The following is a 20,888-nucleotide window of genomic DNA, read 5'->3' on the forward strand; positions in this document are numbered from 1 at the left end:
TTTGCTTAGCAACAATTTGAATTTAAGGGATGATATTTGAATAAAATAAACTTACATCTGTCAGCTATTCATCAATACAATTTAAGGATGATTACCTTAAGTACATTATTCACAGTTGGCCTTTGAATGTAAGATGCCAACAGCAACTGTCCCCGTAAAGACACCCATGATAAAGACTGATATGCTCGGATATAAATAACAATAATCGGGTTAAATAACTTCACATGGTGTGTCTGGTGTGTTTCCAGCATTCGTAGTGTTGATCAGCAGATATATAGTCCGCCAAGACGTTGAGGTTGCTTAGCAACCAGAGACTCTGTCCATGCAAGTGAACGGAGCGTTCCCTCTTCGTCATAACTATCAAACCAAACATCCTTCACATTCACCGAGCGAACATTATGAAAGTAAAATGCACATTTCTCGTTAAAAATGTTTCCATAAAAGCATTTAATGGCGTAACTATGTTACTATTTCCACACAGAATAAAGAAAGATGTCGGCCGTATGCTTCTGTCCAAGCTCACTACTCTCTGCCAGTGACGTCGGGTCAAGCTCAACGCTGATTGGGCAACGCGGCTAATCAATTCAAGATCGGAGAGCGGACGCAATCGGAAATGTTCGGAAATGGCATCGACCGTTTCAAATGGCAACGACCGTTTACGAGACGGAAAGTCGCGGCGCCGACGCAGGGGCCTGTTGCGTGGGGCCTGTCGCGTGGCAAGTTGGGTTTTTCCGACTATTTTTGACGTTTTCTTCACAGTTGGCCCCTAGCTGCATCAGTTTTTTCAACGTTCATTTTTCTTGTTAAATTTCAATAAAATAACGTGTCATTGTATTAAATTATGTAATATATATAATACACACACACACACACACACACACACACACACACACACACACACACACACACACACAGACACACACATATATATATATATATATATATATATATATATATATATATATATATATATATAATACACACACACACACACACACACACACACACACACACACACACACACAGACACACATATATATATATATATATAGATATATAGATATATACAAGCGTGACAGTTTAAGCTAAAAATTGACAATGTCTTAATTGCTTCTTTTTTTTTAATACATTAAATGGTGCAATAGTATCTAGTAGTACTTCTCCAACATATACCATTAAATCAAACAGCTTATTGTTTTGCTTGTCAATAGTATCTTACAGAGCTCCACGGTATTGGTCCTCCACGATCCCACAATGCACCGCTTCGCCGTATCGGCTCCACGTCAGAGCTGACAGCCGAGCCGATAATGGCTGCAGTCGAGGTGGCACTTCACAGGCGTTGTTGTGTTTAATTTGGCTTCAAAACACCGTAACACGGCATGGATAAACGCCCGCGGTCGTACGTATGTCAAGTGTACATCGCAGACTCGTAAAGTCGTGGTTTGTCGAGAGGAAATGAAGTGCCATTCTGTGCGTTTGTCTGCCCGTACTAGCGTTACGTTACGCCGCCTATGAGCGACTGGTCGGGGGGGCTGTCTTCTCTTACGTTATATCTATGTCACCGTATGGTGGTCTGTGAACCCGCTTTAACAAACCCGCGATAAAGTTAGCTTCGACCCGGGACGTGTTACCGCGACGTGACGGGTTAATGAGGTAGCTCACGTCCCGCCCTCGTCAGTCCAGACCAGACCAGGCCTGCTCCGCTCGGGTCCGGTCCGTTTGCTCCGAGGAGATGTCATCATGGCTGGGAGGACTGGGCTCCGGCCTGGGCCAGGTCGGGGGAAGCCTGTCCTCGTTCACCGGGCAGATCTCCACCTTCACCAAGGACATGCTGCTGGAAGGTGTGGAGGAGGTTGGAGGTAGGTGGTTGTGGTGTGGGGTGTGTGTGGAGCTGTTGAGGGGCGGGTGTGGACGTCTGGACGGGTCCAACTCTGCCTGGTTTCAACTTGGAAAAGTACAAATGTAAGCTCAGCGCTTCTTGTGTCGAGACATCAGGTGTATAAGAAGAACCATATGTCACAAATACGAACCCAGCTCTCGTCCCAGTGCAAACTAATCCAGTGGTCCGGCTGTCACTTGATCACATCCCCGAACAAGGATTGGCCCACTGTCATTATGGGGCATATATTAAAATATCGTTGTAAAATAATGCACACATATACTACGACTATTGTCAAACAGTACATGCATCGCGCTTTTGCTCATACAATAATTTTTTTTGCTTGAAGAAGCCAAAGGTCTGTATTTAGTGTTGGGGTATCACTGAAAACCGGATGTTCGTCATATCACGCAACGACGCGTGGCTCGTTCTGTTTACCAAACCTTCACAACAGACCTAGGAGCTGAAATTAAGATGCTCCTTTCTTTGGTCAATCATTTAAAGAAGCGTAGCAATTTCCTACTATAAATTTGAGCATTATTTGAATGATTCTGTTCATATTTTAAGGATTATAAACCCTTACTGTTGTTAACATTAACCCTTTTGAAGGTTAACGGTATGTCCCAGAAAAAGATTCAAATAAATGATTCGATTTGAGATTGAAGAAGAAATTGTTCTTGGGTGTAATCATGAAGACTGTAACTGTATAGTACATACGGTTTGTTTTTACTTGTATATGTCAATAAGATGAAGAGTCTTGGACAAATAGTTTGAATAATATGAGTGACTAACACTGTCAACGTGTGAATCCCTTATTTAAACCATCCGATGAAGGTGAATGGCATCGATCTGCTCCTAACTCAGCATCCCAACAATCTGTGTCTGTGGCTGATAAAGTTCAGCAGAGCCCAAGAACTTTGCTCTCCCATGTCCAACTCACAGCCTTCTCCACAACACAAAAACAACGTCATGATCTTATCACCCAGAGACAGTCTGGGCTTACACAAGCCTGGCTTCAACCCAAATATATACAGGACACCAACTAGATGTACTGTTGTTTAAGCACAAATGTATTCAACTAACTTTATTTGTATGTTTTTCATTCCTTGGGGAGGGGATTTAAGTGCCATGTTCTGGGAGAGAGATGTGTTTGCCAGGCCAGTCAAGCCAGTATGTCGTGTTTATCAGATGAGTCTGTCTGTGTGTGCACCCATAGGCTAGATTCATTTGAAGTGTATGTAGCTGTGAGTTTGCTCAAGTAACCCAAAACAAACTTATGGAATTCCATACGTGTGAAGTACTGGAGCAACGTTCTCCACTTCCTGTTCCTAGATTTTACGCTGAGCCTGTCATTTCCTCTCCTACCACAGATGCCGCCACGGAATTACAGGTCTCCAATTCCAAATTGATGCAAGTGGAGACGGCTTTCACTGCGCAGCGCTCGGAGGTACTGTTCCTGGAGCTATTGGGACCATAGTTATTCACACTTTATCAAGGGTCGTTTTAACAGTTATTCACACATTATTAAGGGTGATTTTAACTGTAATTCACACTTTATCAAGGGTGGTTTCAACAGTTATTCATCCTTTATTAAGGGTGGTTTTAACTGTTATTCATAATTTATTTAGGGTGGTTTTAACAGTTATTCACACTTTATTAACGGCCGTTCTAACCATTATTCACACTTTATTTAGTTATTTAAGTAGTTATCCACACACTCTATAAAGGTTAGTACTGATGTTATTAGCTAAACATACTTTATGAAGAGTTATTATCACTGAATCATTATTGACATCGTTTTTAACCTTATTTTTGTAGTTCAGACTTTCATGAAACTCATATACAACTTCTGACTTAAAATGCATGTAAAAAATATATATAAACAAGACCGTTTTATAAACACAATCATTTATTCATGTGGATGTGGCCAAGCAAGAACAATGTCACTATCAGCACCGGTGCAACAAGGAGATTAAATGAAAGAGACAAAAAGCAACTCAACAGCGTTATTTACCTTATTCACACGCTGGCTGGCTGGGTGGGCCCTGCTAGCGTTTGGACCCAACATGTTGAGCTGCTCAGGGTGTCCTGTGTTAAGGACCCCGATGTCCCCTGCGTTAAGGACCCCGATGTCCCCTGCGTTAAGGACCCCGATGTCCCCTGTGTTATGATCCCTGATGTCCTCTGTCTGTCTGAGCAGCACGAGCGACTGAAGAAGCTCCACGTGGAGCTGGAAGAGAAGCTGGAGGCCTCGGAGATCCAGAACAAGCAGCAGTCCACAGAGTACAGGAACCAGCTGCAGCAGAGAGATGTGAGGATGTGTTATGATCATATAGAGACGATGTGTTCATGTTCATATACAGACCTATGGTTATGTTAAGTTTGTGTTCATATAGAGACCTATGGATGTATTATCTTCATATACTGAGACCTATGAATGTGTTGTCTTCATATACTAGAGACCTATGAATGTGTTATGTTTGTGTTCATATACTAGAGACCTATGGATGTGTTATGTTCATTTAGAGATGATGTGTTATGTTCATGTTCATATAGAGACGTATAGGTATGTTATGTTTGTAGATCTATCTGCCTAGGAACATCTGTTGACGTGTTTGTGTGTGTGTGTGTGTGTGTGTGTGTGTGTGTGCACGCGCTTGTGTACATCTGTTGACGTGCGTGTGTGTGTGTGTGTGTCCCTCCAGGTGGAGATCAGTCACCTGAAGGCCAGGCAGAGTGGTCTCCAGGACGAGATACAGACCCTCCAGCACTCCTCCCACGTGGCCATGCTCCCTCTCACCACCTCCTCCTCCACCGTCCCCACCACCACCTCCTCCTCCTCCTCCTCCTCCTCCTTCATGCCACACACCGTGGGCGGCCATCACGGTTTCCACGGCGACGAGATGGATCTCAGCGACGTCATGTGGTCGCAGCAGGAGATCAACCGTCTGGCCACGGAGGTGGCGCGCCTGGAGGCGGAGCTGTCCCACTGGAGACGCGTTGCCCAGGTTACCACCACTCCCTCTGCCATTGTTATACCCCCCCCCGCGCGCAGACCGGGACGGGCAAACGTGTTTTAATCTGAAGTTTCATATTTGGATTTGGATAGAAATGAACAATATCAATGATATTCGATGGCAGATGTTTCATGTGGTGGAAGAGGCGTTTTGAAAAATTGTATCCAGAATGGAGTTGATGATTGTCAAAGCAATGGAAGAAGGATGTGAACCATGATACTGTATATCTTAATTCCGAAAACCACCTTTTCTTTAGGCGTCCAATTCAACTGGGTCTGGAAATGGTGACCAGGCGGACGGCCTTCAACTCCAAAGAACCATCGAGGTGAGGGTTTAATGCCTAAAACCCCTGTTAATCACATCTCTGTGTACCGCAATCTGTTGTGTACACATCAAACCAAGTATTGTGTTGAGACTTGACAGTGTGTGTGTGTGTGTGTGTGTGTGTGTGTGTGTGTGTGTGTGTGTGTGTGTGTGTGTGTGTGTGTGTGTGTGTGTGTGTGTGTGTGTGTGTGTGTGTGTGTGTGTGTGTGTGTGTGTGCTTGTGTACATGCATGTGTTTGTCTCTGTGTACATGAGTGTGTGCATGTGTTTGTCTCTGTGTGCATATGTTTGTGTGTGTGCGCGTGTGCGCGCGTGTGTGTGTGTGTGTGTGTGTGCACCAGGACCTGCGGGAGCAGATGAGCCGGGAGGTGGACGAGCACCAGCACGAGATGGCCGCCCTGCAGGACGCCCAACGCCACAAGATGGCCGACTTCAGCCGACGCCACCGCGAGGAGCTGGCCGAGTATGAGGAGCGCATCGAGGAGCTGGAGGAGCAGCTCCACACCGGTGAGGAACCACACTCCTCCTCATCACTCCTCACTCCTCCTCGCCCCACCATCCCTCCTCACTCCTCCTCAACAAACTTCACTCCTTCTCTCTCCTCCTCACTCCACCATTCCTCCTCACTCTTCCTCACTCCACCATCCCTCCTCACTCCTCCTCACTCTTCCTCACTCCACCATCCCTCCTCACTCCTCCTCACTCTTCCTCACTCCACCATCCCTCCTCACTCCTCCTCACCCCACCACCCCTCCTCACCCCGCCTCCCCTCTCTCTCTCTCTCTCTCCAGGGGAGAGATCTCAGCCCTCCTCCCCCTCCTCCACCTCCCAGCCAGACGTCCAGAGCACCTCCCTCCAGCGAGACTCCCAGCTGGAGGAGCTGAGGGCCAGCCTGCAGGAGGCGCAGAGCAGCCGGGGCCTCCTGCAGAGGCAGAGGGAGGAGGCGCAGGAGGAGAACGCCGAGCTGCTGCAGAACTACTCTCGGCTCCAGGCGTCGGTGGCGGAGCTCCAGGCCCGGGTCCAGGAGCAGGAGGACAGGGCCGTGCACAGGGCCCAGATGGAGAGCGAGATCCAGGGGCTGAGGAAGGCCCTCGCAGGTAGAGAGCCAGGAGGGTGTTCCTCCAGCGGGGGCTGTGTGTGTGACCGCCGCCCCCCCAGGCTAAACCTCCCTCCTCCTGAGGCCTACTGGGAGGTTTTGAATCGAGGTCTGAGACCTTAGTCGTTTGGCTTTAGTGGTTGGAAGTTGCCGGATTGATTCCCTGCTCGGGCTGAACGATTTGGGGAAATAATCGAATTGGGATTATTTCGACCAATGTTGCGATTTAGTATGCGTTTTTTCTTTTAAAAGTTCCTTACTTTCTGTATTATTCACTAAACAAGCAATAAATCATTCTGTAGTATGTATGACCAACACAATATTGGAAGCAGTCAACATATAAACGTCTCTTTCCTTTCGGCCAGGCCTATGTGTTGAGATGAATTGATATTATAACATCTTTATTTAACCGTAGAAATGTAAAAATTGTAACTCTTTTTTGTATCATTTGTTTCGCCACATTTGTAATTAGCAAATCGCTTTCTATTACATCTTGATGTCGGTTTGAATTTGATTAATCGTTCAGCCCTAATCCCTGCCGTGTGGCTGTCAGAGAACTGGTGTTCAATATGCCTTCAATGTTCTCCCCCTCGCTCTATCGACCACGCTGTACGTTTCCATGTATCCGCGTGGCGTTGCCTCTGGTTGTCATACTGCTGTGTGTTTCTACATGACGGATGTGTGGGTATGAATAATGCATGGTGACGGTGAAACCGTACCCACACCTGCTTGTTTTCTTCCAGGCGCCGAGCAGGAGCTGGAGAGACTGCAGGGTCTGCCTGAGGTGGGTGTAGTGCAGTGCAGTGTAGTGTACTCCACGTGACATTAGGTCCTACGACACTGGACCTCTGAATGCATACAACCCCCCCCCCCCCCCCCTCCAGTATCCTTCTCATCCCTCTCCTCCGTCAGGCTGCACCCAGAGAGGAGGTGGAGCACGCCGACATCCTGGAGCTGAACACCGTCATCGGCTCTTTGAGGGAGGAGAAGGAGCGCCTGGAACAGGACAAGGTGTGTGTCTGTGTGTGTGTGTGTGTGTGTGTGTGATAATCCACAGTTGGTAGGCAAATTGACATTTCTAATACGCTGCTGATAAAATACTATCATCTCTCATGCAGAGCGCAAAGTCCAGCTTTACATAGCAAAAGTCTTTCCCATTCCGGGCTGGAGGTAAGACATGGCAGGGACCCATACCTCCTGAATCTGGAGTCTCCATAGCTTAGGGTTGTTGTGCTTGATGGTGGAGCGCATCATGGTGTGATGTGATGTAGGGCTGCTCGATTATGGAAAGGAATCATAATCCCTATTTATTTTGGTCAGCGATCAAATAAAGAGTATTTTAGAGTTTGATAACATGATGCATTCATCCAGCGTTTTTGCTCCAGCTGTTATGCACTTTCAATCAAACATTTAACGAATGAAGAGAATTGAAATCCCGATCCAAATCCCGATTAATTGGCCAGCCCTAGCGTGATGTTCAGTCTCCATAGCCAAGGATTGCTGTGCTCGATGGTAGAGCCCATCATGGTGTGAGGTTCAGTCTCCCCCTCCGTGTCCAACAGCGCTCCCTGCAGGCCAGCCTGGAGGCGAGCGAGGCCAGGGGAGGAGGTGGAGGAGGTGGAGGAGGAGGAGGAGGAGGAGGAGGAGAAGGTCTTGGGGAGCACCTGGGTCTGGAGGAGCTGCAGGAGGAGCTGGGGAGGAGAGCCAAGCGGCTTCTGGAGGCCCAGGAGGAGCGGGAGACGCTGCTGGCTGAGCTGGAAGAGCTGGACGGCCAGAACCAGGAGGCCACGCAGGTCCGCAGACACGAGACGCTTCTGTTGTGCACAAATGTGAAATATGTAAATCGCTGTTTGGTGGACATGTCGACCCATGTCGAGGTTCGTCTGTATTGGACTGATTCTGTTGGACTGGTGCCTGTGAAACAGTACCCATGATGCTTTCAATGCTTCACTATGCTTGTATCGCAAACGCTGTTAAGGGCTGATTATAGTCCCACGTTCACGCAACGCAAGGACCACGCAGACGCTTCGACGCGGTCGTGAACCTGTTTTTGTTCTGCGTCGGGTTTTAGGGAGCGGACCAATCACAGCCCTTGCTGCTGCGTCGCCTCGACAGAAGGTTAACATTTTTTGGGAGGCGCACGTCAGGCCCTTGCGGTGGACGCAAGGAGGGTCCGCGAGGACGTAAAGGGTCCATAACCCCCTTTGCGTTGCGTGAGCGTAGGACCATAATCGGCCCTTTAATGTGCATCACATTCGACAATAACGTGCAGTCTTTGAACAAGCCTGTGAATAACCTAACTATAACATGAAGGTATCACCAGCCGTCCTTAACATAGTAGTACAGTGTGCGAGTCCCGAGGCGTCGTCCTGACGTCGGGCGTGTGGTTTCTGCGTCTCCTTGTCTCCAGCACATGATCTCGGTGAAGGAGCAGCTCTCCGGGCAGCTGCAGGAGTCCCAGGAGGAGGTGTCCCGGCTGACCTCCGACCTCACGGCCCTGCGGGAGAAACTCAGCCAGAGCGCCTTCACCCTCAACGACCTGCACATGGGCAACCGGACCCTGGAGGACACGGTGAAGGAGCTGAGGGGCCGCCTGGGCCGGGCGCAGGAGCAGGCCCAGGAGGCCCGCAGCGAGGCCTCGGAGCTCCGGCGGTCTCTGGAGGAGAGGCCCGACCGGACAGGAGAGCGAGGAGACCAAGGAGAAGGAGAAGGGGAACGAGCGGAGCGGGAAGTCGGGCTGAGGGCCGAGCTGCTGGAGAAGGAGAAGGAGCTGGCGGAGCTCCGGAGCGAGCTGGGGGAGGCGAGGAGCTCCCGGGAGGAGGCGATATCCGAGAACTATGAGATGAAGGAGACGTTGGGGCAGCGCAGGTTGCAGGAGGAGGAGGAGGAGGAGGAGGAGGAGGCTGCGGGGAAGGTGGGCGAGCTCGGCAGGCAGCTGAGGGACGGCCAGGCGTCGCTGAGCAGGACGGTCCTGGAGAAGGACACCCGCATCGAGGCCCTGAAACTGGAGAAGAGCCAGCTGGAGGGCGAGCTGAGCCGGGCCGAGGGCGAGCTGGCGGGCCGGGCCCGGCGCTACCAGCAGACCATCGAGGAGCTGAGCCGGGCGCGCTCCCTGGACGCCACGGCGCTGCAGACGGAGCACGAGCGCGCGGTGCGCCTCAACCAGGACAAGGAGCAGGAGATCGCCCAGCTGAGGAGGGACGTGGAGCAGATGGCGGCGGACCACCGGGACACCAACGAGATGCTGTCCATCACGGTGGCGGGGCAGGAGCAGCTGACGGACCTCCTGCAGGAGAAGGACTCCTTCATGGACACGCTGAAGCAGAACGCGGCCGAGCTCCAGAGGGAGCTGGAGGCCAAGGCGGAGGAGGTGTCCCGGGAGGCGCGGGCCCTCCGGCAGGCGCTGGAGGAGCGGGACCGCCACCTGGGCGTCATGAAGGAGGACAACAGCCACCTGAGGGAGGAGATCGACCGGCTCCGGGACCAGCAGAGCCGGCCGCAGCCCCACACGGAGCCCCGCACGCTGGACATCATCACGGAGCTGGAGACGGAGATCCACCAGCTCAAGGCCGCCCGGGACCGCCTGGAGGACGAGACGCACGCCCTGAGGAGGGCCGCGGAGGAGCAGCAGGCCTCCCTGCTGCTCGCCCAGCAGTCCCTCCTGGCCCAGCAGGGGGAGCTGGAGCAGGCCCGCGCCCGCCAGGAGCAGACCCTCCAGAACTACAACCGCCACCTCCAGGCCCGGGACGAGGAGGTGGCGCGTCTTCAGCAGGCGGTGGACGGCCTCGGCGGCCCGCCTCCCCCCGCCCCCCAGGACCAGGGGGAGGTCATCCTTCGCCAGGACAAGGACGACCAGTCCCTGAACGGCGGCGAGAGCGGCAACGAGAAGCACGACCTCTCCAAGGTGGAGATCCAGCGGCTGGTGCAGGGCATCCAGGAGAAGGAGAGCGAGATCCACCAGCTCAGCGAGAGGAACGTCTCCCTGGCCCGGCAGCTGGACCAGCTGGCCCTGAGCCGCGACGAGGCGGGCAAGCTGGCCCAAATGGTGCGGCAGAAGGACCTGGAGCTCCAGGCCCTCCACGCGCGCGTCGCCGCGGGCCAGGACGTGCTGTACCTCCAGCAGCAGCTGCAGGCGTACGCGCTGGAGCGGGAGCAGGTGCTGTCGGTGCTCAACGAGAAGACGCGCGAGAACAGCCAACTGCGCTCGGACTACCACCGCCTCGTGGACATCGTGTCGGGCAAGGAGGCGGCGCTGCTGCAGCTGCGGCAGGAGAACACGCGGCTGGCCGACATGAGCGACCCGTCGGGCAGCCAGGAGATGTTCCGCGAGACCATCCAGAACCTGTCGCGCATCATCCGCGAGAAGGACATCGAGATCGACGCGCTGACGCAGAAGTGCCAGACGCTGGTGGCCGTGCTGCAGGCGTCGGCGGGCCCGGGGCCCGGCGCCGGCGGCGGCGGCGGATCGTGGGCCGGCGGCTGCGGCGTCAGCAGCAACCAGTTTGAGGAGCTGCTGCAGGAGCGCGACACGCTGAAGCAGCAGGTGAAGAAGGTGGAGGAGTGGAAGCAGCAGGTGATCACCACCGTGAAGAACCTGCAGCACGAGTCGGCGCAGATGCACGAGGAGCTGCTGACGCTGCAGGGCAAGGTGTCGGCCGACAGCGACTGCAGCTCCCAGCTGTCGGTGGACTACGCCCGCCTCATCCAGAGCTACGAGCTGAAGGAGCGCCGGCTGGGCAGCCTGGGTCAGGAGCTGGCCCAGGTGCAGCAGAGCATCAGCCAGCTGAGCAGCACCAAGGACGTCCTGCTGGGCAAGCTGGACAGCGTGGTCCCCGAGGTCGCCGCGGTCGCTGGGCAGCTGGCGCAGGCCGGAGAGGCGCTGCTCTCCATGGAGCCTCTCGGTGAGTTCGTCTGCACCTCGTGCACTTTGTTTGATGCACTGCAGTGTCGCATTTGGAGTACGGCTGCTCGACTCATGGGAAAAATCTTAAGCACGATTATTTTGGTCAATATTGAAATCACGATTATTGAAACAATTATTTTTGAAAGTTTTTGAAAACATTATTTATTTTTCCAGCATTTCTCGCCAAAAAAAAACCACTTTGTAACTGAGAACTTTTTGAGAAACAAAAAATTCCCACAAATACAAAAAAATAGAAAAGGTTCAAATCGAAAGTAATGTACAAATATGTATCCAGCTGTTCGCAGATTTCTATAAAAAAAGAGAAAATACGATAAAAGTTGATTAACTGGACAGACCAATGTGGAGCCTAGGCTTGTGTCATCTGTACCCAGCTGAGTTTCTCCGACCCCCAGTCCTAACATGACACCAACCCCACCAACAGCTCCGGTCCAGCGGGGGGCAGCACCGGCTCCGTCCGCCGGAGGGCTGCAGCAGCTGCAGGCGGAGGTCCGGTCCCTGCGGGCCGCGCTGGCGGAGCGGGACGCGGCCGTCCGGACGCTGCAGGAGAGCGCCCTCCGGCTGTCGGCCTCGGAGGGCGATCAGCGGGGGCTCCGGGCGGAGGAGGAGGCGCGCCGCGCCCGGGAGCGCCTCGAGACGCTGCAGCACGCCGCCCGGGAGAAGGACCTGCTGATCAAGTCCAAGGGCGACCAGCTGGCGCAGGCCAGCGAGGCGCTGAGGAGCCGCGAGAGCGACAGCGAGTTGCTGAGGCAGGCGGTGACCAACCTGAAGGAGCGCGCGCTGATCCTGGAGCTGGACGGGCGCTCGCTGAAGGAGGAGAACGAGGCGGTCGCCACCCGCTCCCGGGAGAAGGAGTCGGAGTTCCGGGCGCTGCAGGAGACCAACATGCAGGTGTCCTTCCTGCTGCGGGAGAAGGAGTTCCAGCTGACCTCCATGAGCGAGAAGGCCGCCACCTTGGAGAAGATGCTCAAAGACAAGGACCAGGTTGGCCGGGGTTACATCTGAGATTATGAACGCTTTGGCTCTGGCTTTGGGTTTCGATCGAGGTTTTGACTCGTTTTCTAGGATGCTTTGTATTTATAGTTGGAGCAGGTCCTTCTCCAAGTGTGTAGAGACTCCATGGGGAGTCCTAAGTGTGTAGAGACTCCGTGGGGAGTCCTTAGTGTGTAGAGACTCCATGGGGAGTCCTAAGTGTGTAGAGACTCCATGGGGAGTCCTTAGTGTGTAGAGACTCCATGGGGAGTCCCAAGTGTGTAGAGACTCCGTGGGGAGTCCCAAGTGTGTAGAGACTCCGTGGGGAGTCCCAAGTGTGTAGAGACTCCGTGGGGGCTCGTGACTGTGTAGAGACTCCGTGGGGGCTCGTGACTGTGTAGAGACTCCGTGGGGGCTCGTGAGTCAGTAGAGACTCCGTGGGGGCTCGTGAGTCAGTAGAGACTCCGTGGGGGCTCGTGAGTCAGTAGAGACTCCGTGGGGGCTCGTGAGTCAGTAGAGACTCTGTGGGGGCTCGTGACTGTGTAGAGACTCCGTGGGGGCTCATGAGTCGGTAGAGACTCCGTGAGGGGCTCATCAGTGCGCCGCTGTGCCTCAGGGGAACTCCGGGGAGCTGAACCAGCTGCTGAACGAGATGAGGTCCATGCAGGAGAAGGCGGTGCTCTTCCAGCAGGAGCGCGACCAGGTCATGCTGGCCCTCAAGCAGAAGCAGATGGAGACCACGGCCGTGCACACCGAGGTATGGGGACAGCCCCTCTGAACCCCTAACCCCACCCTCCTGCATCCCCAGGCTCTAACCCCACCTCCTCCGTCCCCCAAGCCTCTGACCCCACCCTCCTCGTTGACCCAGCTTCTTACCCCACCCTCCTCCGCCCCCGCCACCTGACCCCACCCCCCTCAGTGTCTCCGCCCTCTAACCCCACCCCCCTCCGTGTCCCTATCCTCTAACCCCACCCTCCTCTAACCCCGCCCTCCTCGTTGACCCAGCCTCTAACCCCGCCCTCCTCTAACCCCGCCCTCCTCTAACCCCGCCCTCCTCTAACCCCGCCCTCCTCTAACCCCACCCTCCTCTAACCCCGCCCTCCTCTAACCCCACCCTCCTCTAACCCCACCCTCCTCGTTGACCCAGCCTCTAACCCCGCCCTCCTCGTTGACCCAGCCTCTAACCCCGCCCTCCTCGTTGACCCAGCCTCTAACCCCGCCCTCCTCTAACCCCGCCCTCCTCGTTGACCCAGCCTCTAACCCCGCCCTCCTCGTTGACCCAGCCTCTAACCCCGCCCTCCTCTAACCCCGCCCTCCTCGTTGACCCAGCCTCTAACCCCGCCCTCCTCTAACCCCACCCTCCTCCTCGTTGACCCAGCCTCTAACCCCGCCCTCCTCTAACCCCGCCCTCCTCGTTGACCCAGCCTCTAACCCCGCCCTCCTCGTTGACCCAGCCTCTAACCCCGCCCTCCTCGTTGACCCAGCCTCTAACCCCACCCTCCTCGTTGACTCAGCCTCTAACCCCGCCCTCCTCGTTGACCCAGCCTCTAACCCCGCCCTCCCCCTCCGCCCCCCAGCTGCAGCGGGTGAAGGACAAGGAGGCCCGTCTGAACGTGGAGCTGGAGCGCCTGCGGAGCCACCTGCTGGAGATGGAGGACTCCTACACCCGCGACGCGCTGGCCGCCGAGGACCGCGAGGTGGAGCTGCGGCGGCGGGTGGCGCTGCTGGACCAGAGGCTGGCCTCCTCCTCCAGCGCCGTGGAGAACGCCAGGTCGGTTGCTAGGTTACCGTGGTGAGGCTGTCGTCGTTGTTGTTGTTGTTGTTGTTGTGTGGCTGTGAAGCACCATTTTACTTACTATTTTGTATTAGTTATATATATAGATGGATAGATATAGATATATCTAGAGATAGATAGGGATGTGGCCCCTCTCTAGGACCCCTCTCTGGTCCCCAGTCCCCCTCTCTGGTCCCTTGCCCTCCTCTCTGTTCCCCCTCTCTGGTCCCCAGTCCCCCTCTGGGACCCCTCTCTGGTCCCTTGCCCCCCTCTCTGGTCCCCCTCTCTGGTCCCCCTCTCTGGTCCCCAGTCCCTCTCTGGTCTCCCCCTCTCTGGTCCCAGGCCACCTCTCTAGGACCCCTCTCTGGTCCCCCTCTCTGGTCCCCAGTCCCCCTCTGGGACCCCTCTCTGGTCCCCCTCTCTGGTCCCAGGCCCCCTCTCTAGGACCCCTCTCTGGTCCCCCTCTCTGGTCCCCAGTCCCCCTCTGGGACCCCTCTCTGGTCCCCCTCTCTAGGACCCCTCTCTGGTCCCCGGCCCCCCTCTGAAGGCTGTCCCCCCCTCAGCGTCCAGGCCGGCCTGCAGGTGGAGTCCCTGCAGGAGCAGCTGGGTGCGGCGGTGAGGCAGAGGGACGAGGCCCAGATGAAGCTCCACACCTCCCAGGAGCAGGTGAAGCAGTACGCCCAGTCGCTCTCCAACCTGCAGATAGTGCTGGAGCAGTTCCAGCAAGGCAAGTGGCACCAACACACTTTCTTAATCTGTGCATCGAGTTAATCGTGGTGGTTCTGATCAGGAGAGCAAGAAACTCGGACGGCCGTCAAACAAAACTACGCAAACATTATGTCTGGCCCCTAGTCACAGTAAGGAGGGACCCTCCATCTTGTGTTCCCTAGTTTGGGCCATGCTAGTTCCTCAGTGTGCCACCTTCTCACCACTAGTCCCCTGCTCCCCTCTGGTTCAGCCGTGGAAGAGTTCTCTGGGTCTGGGTACTGTGCAGCTCAGCTGTGTGACTTGGGGTTCGGTTTGAAGGGGGGGTGTATGATATATCAACTGTAGAGATATTTGTGTTGTTTATGAGACGTTGTTCATCATAGCGTTGTTTATATTAATATTGACGTGATAATGTTGTGGAGAACGGTGTTTGATATCATGATCCTCATGATCACTTGTTGTTTACTATGATGTTCAGTATGATCAAGGTTATGATGATCATGTGGTTACCATGAATGTTGTTTTGCGATATTGTTGTGTACGATCATCATGTTGTTATCGTCAATGTTGCTTAGGACCACGTTGTTTACGATCCCACCTGCGGTGCTGATGTTATTGTTGTTGACGATGTGTTTTTGACGAGAACGCCTCTGTGCCTGCAGAGGAGAAATCCATGTACTCGTCGGAGCTGGACAAGCTGAGGAGGGAGAGGGAGGCGCAGAGGAGCAGAGCCGAGCGACTGGAGGACCAGGCCTCAGCCCTGCAGGTACCACCCATAATCACACCCATCACACCCATCACTGTCCTGAGGGCCGAGTGCGCCTGGGGGTATGAGTGTTTTCTGGGGATGAGTGTTTTCTGGGGTATGAGGGTGTCTGAGGGACGAGAGTGTCTGAGGGCCGGGTGTTTAAATGGTGCTCTCCGTCTCCAGATGAACCTGGACGAGGCCAACAGTGCTCTGGAGTCTGCCTCGCGTCTGACCGACCAGCTGGACCTCAACGAAGAGCAGATGGAAGACCTCCGCAAGCAAGGTGAGACCCCCGCAGACACACTTCTTACGGACCTTATATAGGCCTTCCTGCCCACTGTGATACTCCACACCTCAACAGACCTTATATAGGCCTTCCTGCCCACTGTGATACTCCACACCTCAACAGACCTTATATAGGCCTTCCTGCCCACGGTGATGCTGACAGTGAGTCTGTCTGGGTCCTGGTCTATAAACTTAACTGTACTACTTTAATCGTCATACACACATCATGTGCACGGCTCTCCCTCTCTCCACATCCATCTTCTGTGCTGGCCACCTTCACAGCCCTATCTGACACCGTACACACGGCCCACACACTTACACACACCTCGCCATATATAGATACAGAAGGGGTGCGCAGGGAATACAATAACATGCCCCACACACACACACACACACACACACACACACACACACACACACACACACACACACACACACACACACAAACACTCTTTCACTTTAATAACGTTTCTAACTGTCAAAGTGACTTTGGGAATTCTCTCCAATTATGATAATATAAACCCTGGCCAGGGTGATGGGATGAGGTCATGGGCGAAACACGATGAGCTCACCTCTATGGACGTCTCCTGGGCACAGCGTTGCATGCACAAAATAAATAACAAGAAAGGAAAACGTCAGATTTCTCCCAGTTCCATGAGGTGCCAGTCCTTGCATTTTGCACATACCCCTGTGTGTGTGTGTGTGTGTGTGTGTGTGTGTGTGTGTGTGTGTGTGTGTGTGTGTGTGTGTGTGTGTGTGTGTGTGTGTGTGTGTGTGTGTGTGTGTGTGTGTGTGTGTGTGTGTGTGTGTCTATATATAGATCCATTCAGCTGTATCCATACAGACATAGATACCCTGGATTATATATGCCTTGAGAATGTTTCCCAGGCTGAGCTCCCATGGCTTATCAGCGGCTGAATAACACAAAGCTCTTAGCCGACCGTAGCGGCCGAACCGGCCATCTATCCCCCGAGTCCGGGGCCCGCCATAACGCCACTGTCGGCCGCGCCGTGACATCACTGCTGATGAAGGGGGGGGGGGGGGGGGGGGGGGAAGAGGTCATGTGACTTCTGCTGCTGCTGCGGTCATGTAGACCATGTTGGCTTTAAACGAAATGTGTGTGTGTGTGTGTGTGTGTGTGTGTGTGTGTGTGTGTGTGTGTGTGTGTGTGTGTGTGTGTGTGTGTGTGTGTGTGTGTGTGTGTGTGTGTGTGTGTGTGTGTGTGTGTGTGCGCGCGCCCCCCCTTCAGTGGAGCTGCGGCAGGAGATGCTGGAGGAGGCCCAGACCAAGCTGATGGAGCTGCTGAACAGCACCGAGGGCAAGGTGGACAAGTAGGTCCTCACCGCACGCACCTGACAGGGTCGTCGTCCCCCCCCCACTCCTAGCTAACGCCCCCCCCCCCCCCCCCCCACCTCCTCCTAGCAAGGAACCGGATACGTTCCCTGCCCTAGCTAACGTCCCTGTCTCCCCCAGACAAGTGTCCCTCCCCTAGCTCACGGCCCCGTCTCCCCCCTGTCTCCCCCCTGTCTCCCCCGGACAAGCGTCCCTCCCCTAGCTCACGGCCTTGTCTCCCCCCCCTGTCTCCCCAGGCAGCTGATGCGGAACCTGTTCCTGGGCTACTTCCACACGCCGCGCAACAAGCGCGCCGAGGTGCTGAGGCTCATGGGAAACGTCCTGGGGCTGAGCCGGGAGGACGTGGATAAGGTAAAGGTCCGGACCTGTCGACTCGTGACGCTGACGCGGGAGGGGGTCAAAAAGGGGCGGTGTGATCGTGAGGCGTTTCCGGGCCATTCCAAGATCTCCAGGCGTTCCGGGGAGACGGGTTTGATCGGAGGAAAGCGAGTCGGAACGTCTCTGGCGTCTGCAGTCATTTGGAGGGGGGGGGGGTGTCTTGGAGATGTGTGGGGGGGCTGTCTCGATGCAGCGGGCGGTCTGCGTTCACTCGGGGCCACGGGGTGCATACCAGAGCCGTTAAACCATCCCCTCTATCCATCCTGGCGGAAGACGCAGACGTCTGAGGGTAGCATAAAAAGGGCCCGATTATTGGTAATGGCTCCTCTAGCTCCGGCACCCTGAACGCTCCCAGATGCTCTCCAGCGTCTGTCTCTCACCCGGACGGGGGGACGGGCCCCCCCCCCCCCAAAAGGCTCTTTGTAAATGGGATGAAACCTCTCTTATGGTGTCAACGCTCCAACCAGGACGAGAGGTGATTAACACGTTGTAGTCTCTAAACATGTTGGTCATTAACATGTTGTAGTCTCTAAACATGTTGGTCATTAACATGTTGTAGTCTCTTAAAGGACAACGTGGTGGTCATTAACATGTTGTAGTCTCTTAACATGGTTGGTCATTAACATGTTGTAGTCTCTAAACATGTTGGTCATCAACACGTTGTAGTCTCTAAACATGTTGGTCATCCACATGTTGTAGTCTCTTAAAGGGCAACGTGGTGGTCATTAACATGTTGTAGTCTCTAAACATGGTGGGTCATTAACATGTTGTAGTCTCTTAACATGGTTGGTCATTAACATGTTGTAGTCTCTTAACATGTTGGTAATTAACATGTTGTAGTCTCTTAACATGGTTGGTCATTAACATGTTGTAGTTTCTTAACATGTTGGTCATTAACATGTTGTAGTCTCTTAACATGTTGGTCATTAACATGTTGTAGTCTCTTAACATGTTGGTCATTAACATGTTGTAGTCTCTTAACATGTTGGTCATTAACATGTTGTAGTCTCTTAACATGGTTGGTCATTAACATGTTGTAGTCTCTTAACATGTTGGTCATTAACATGTTGTAGTCTCTTAACATGGTGGGTCATTAACATGTTGTAGTCTCTAAACATGGTGGGTAATTAACATGTTGTAGTCTCTTAACATGGTTGGTCATTAACATGTTGTAGTTTCTTAACATGTTGGTCATTAACATGTTGTAGTCTCTTAACATGTTGGTCATTAACATGTTGTAGTCTCTTAACATGTTGGTCATTAACATGTTGTAGTCTCTTAACATGGTTGGTCATTAACATGTTGTCGTTTCTTAACATGGTTGGTCATTAACATGTTGTCGTTTCTTAACATGTTGGTCATTAACATGTTGTAGTCTCTTAACATGGTGGGTAATCAACAGTGATTGGAGTAATTCCAATGTATTCATGTTCTCATTGGCCAAGCACTCGATCTCCCCACCTCTCTCTCCACCACCACGACTGTACACAGTGGTAGTCACACGCCCTTCCAACCCGTTATCAGCCTGAACACCTTCCTGCTCTGGCAGGCCAGAGGAAACGCAGCGAGAGCCCGGCGGACCTCCGTCCCTTCAGGACGCGTTTCCTCCTGCGGGGGTATTTGGACCAAGGCCTATGGAGCGTTGGCCTTGGTCCAGCTCCCCCCCCCCCCCAAATGCTCCAGACTGCTGTCTGAGGGGGCGGGTGGGGAGGGGACCCTCGCAGTGACCCTCACAGTGACACCAGCGGTCACTGCTCCTAGAGGAGACCTTGTTCTGCTGAAGACAACCTCCTGCTGCCTGGCTCCTCCCCTCTCAGACCGGGGGGCCGGGGTGGAGGTGGAGGTGTTGCTGGTGGTGTTGCTGGTGGTGGTGCTGGTGGTGGTGCTGGTGGTGCCGCTGGTGGTGCCGCTGCCGCTGCCGCCACCGGTGGTGGTGGTGGTGCTGGTGGTGGTGGTGGTGGTGTCGCCAGTGGTGGTGGTGGTGGTGGTGCTCTGGTCTGACGGAGCTCCTCTATGTCTCCATCAGATGCTGGAGGAGGACGGCCGGCCGGGGGTCACCGGCTGGGTGTCCAGCTGGTTGGGGGGCCGGGGGCCCTACAGTGTCCCCAGCACCCCCCCGAGACCCGGACCCGGACAGACCCTCAACTCTGTAAGACCTGACACACACACACACACACACACACACACACACACACACACACACACACACACACACACACACACACACACACACACACACACACACACACACACACACACACACACACACACACAGAGAGAGCGAAAGACAGACGGAGGATCTTCTTGTTTTGTTCAATAATGTTTATATTTAATGATTGGCGGATCTTTGGACGTGTGTGTGTGTGTGTGTGTGTGTGTGTGTGTGTGTTGCAGTCCTTCTCCGAGATGTTCGTCAAGTTCCTGGAGGTGGAGTCCAGCACGGACCGCCCGCCCCCCAGGATGCCGGTCCAGGACATGAAGGCCCTGGGCGCCCCGCCCCCAGGGAGGGGGGCCAGCAGCTCCTCAGGTGACCACTAGGGGCTGTACAGCATGCTGTGTTCTGATTGGCTGCGGTTTGTCACCTGCATCAGTGGTCCTCAAACGACGGCTCTCGAGGCGGCCCACCGCGTTTTGATCAACATTCATTTTTGTGTCTCCACCTCGTGTCTGTGTCGCGGTACGAGCCCGTCAGGTTTAACCTTTGACCTTTGACCCGGTGTGCCTCAGGGTTGGCGAAGAGGCCGCCGGACTCCAACCCCTTCCTGGCGCCCCGCTCGGCGGCCGTCCCCCTGCTGGGCGCGGGGGTCCCGGGGGGGCCCGGCGGGGCGGGGGGGCACCTGCTCATGAAGCCCATCTCGGAGGCGCTGCCCTCCTTCACCCCGGTGCCCGTCTCCAGCGAGGCCAGCGGCCTCAAGGACCTGCTGAGGCAGTGAGGCCCGCCGCTTCCTGTCGCCAGCCCGCACGCTCCTCCACAATAAAAGTTTGGGACGACTGACAAAACTGTTGGGCTATGAGGGACGTTGAGTCGGGGACGTTGAGTCTGGGATCTTAGGCTATGTTGGTTCCTCGCGGGGTTTGACTCTGAGGAAGACGAGGGAGGATATGCGAAAGGTTTTCTGGGGCAGAGGGGAAGGTGGGTTTGGTCCTCAGTATTGTTTTCTATGCAACTAATTCTCTTAGAGGGGGGGTGTGTGTGGGGGGGGGGGGGAGTGCCCCTGCTCCACTAGCCGGAACGCAGAACAGTGTTTGCCTGAGTAGTTACACGTATCCAAAGCTTTTTCGTTTTTTCTCTTTTTCTTTTTTACACTATATATATATATATATATATATATATATACTTAATATTTCACTAGAGAGCAGGACGCTATTCTTGGCCACAGCTTTTCCACAGCGTTCCTCGCCACAGGAGGCGTCGTCCTGTGGCGAGGCGCGC

The 20,888-nt window shown here is 54.2% G+C and overlaps 1 protein-coding gene across 2 annotated transcripts; it reads left to right on the plus strand.

Moving 5' to 3' along the window:
• Positions 1 to 1,282: 1,282 nt before the first annotated feature.
• Positions 1,283 to 20,602, plus strand: trip11 (thyroid hormone receptor interactor 11). Of its 2 annotated transcripts, XM_056589877.1 has the most exons (23): positions 1,283 to 1,859; positions 3,250 to 3,326; positions 4,080 to 4,190; positions 4,585 to 4,887; positions 5,153 to 5,221; positions 5,562 to 5,727; positions 6,012 to 6,317; positions 7,060 to 7,100; positions 7,229 to 7,327; positions 7,879 to 7,924; positions 7,955 to 8,109; positions 8,727 to 11,217; positions 11,662 to 12,221; positions 12,826 to 12,966; positions 13,787 to 13,980; positions 14,547 to 14,710; positions 15,354 to 15,457; positions 15,623 to 15,722; positions 16,974 to 17,055; positions 17,314 to 17,428; positions 19,482 to 19,604; positions 19,850 to 19,982; positions 20,183 to 20,602. In XM_056589877.1, the coding sequence occupies exons 1-23, from the start codon at positions 1,733 to 1,735 to the stop codon at positions 20,386 to 20,388; spliced, it is 5,913 nt and encodes a 1,970-aa protein (XP_056445852.1). In that variant the 5' UTR covers positions 1,283 to 1,732; the 3' UTR covers positions 20,389 to 20,602. The 2 variants fall into 2 exon arrangements, with proteins under 2 accessions (XP_056445852.1, XP_056445851.1); XM_056589876.1 differs by having other exon boundaries at positions 7,879 to 8,109.
• Positions 20,603 to 20,888: the final 286 nt, after the last annotated feature.

The sequence above is a fragment of the Gadus chalcogrammus genome, chromosome 5, assembly GCF_026213295.1.
Source record: "Gadus chalcogrammus isolate NIFS_2021 chromosome 5, NIFS_Gcha_1.0, whole genome shotgun sequence".
In the NCBI taxonomy this organism is placed as follows: Eukaryota; Metazoa; Chordata; class Actinopteri; order Gadiformes; family Gadidae; genus Gadus; species Gadus chalcogrammus.

What these genes read in the sequence shown, in the direction of transcription:
- trip11 (XM_056589876.1), top strand. Translation starts at nt 1,733, where the DNA reads ATGTCATCATGGCTGGGAGGACTGGGCTCCGGCCTGGGCCAGGTCGGG. An exon ending in AGGTGTGGAGGAGGTTGGAG is followed by an intron (nt 1,860 to 3,249) that starts GTAGGTGGTTGT and finishes CTCCTACCACAG; the next exon opens with ATGCCGCCACGGAATTACAG. An exon ending in AGCGCCTGGAACAGGACAAG is followed by an intron (nt 7,328 to 7,878) that starts GTGTGTGTCTGT and finishes CGTGTCCAACAG; the next exon opens with CGCTCCCTGCAGGCCAGCCT.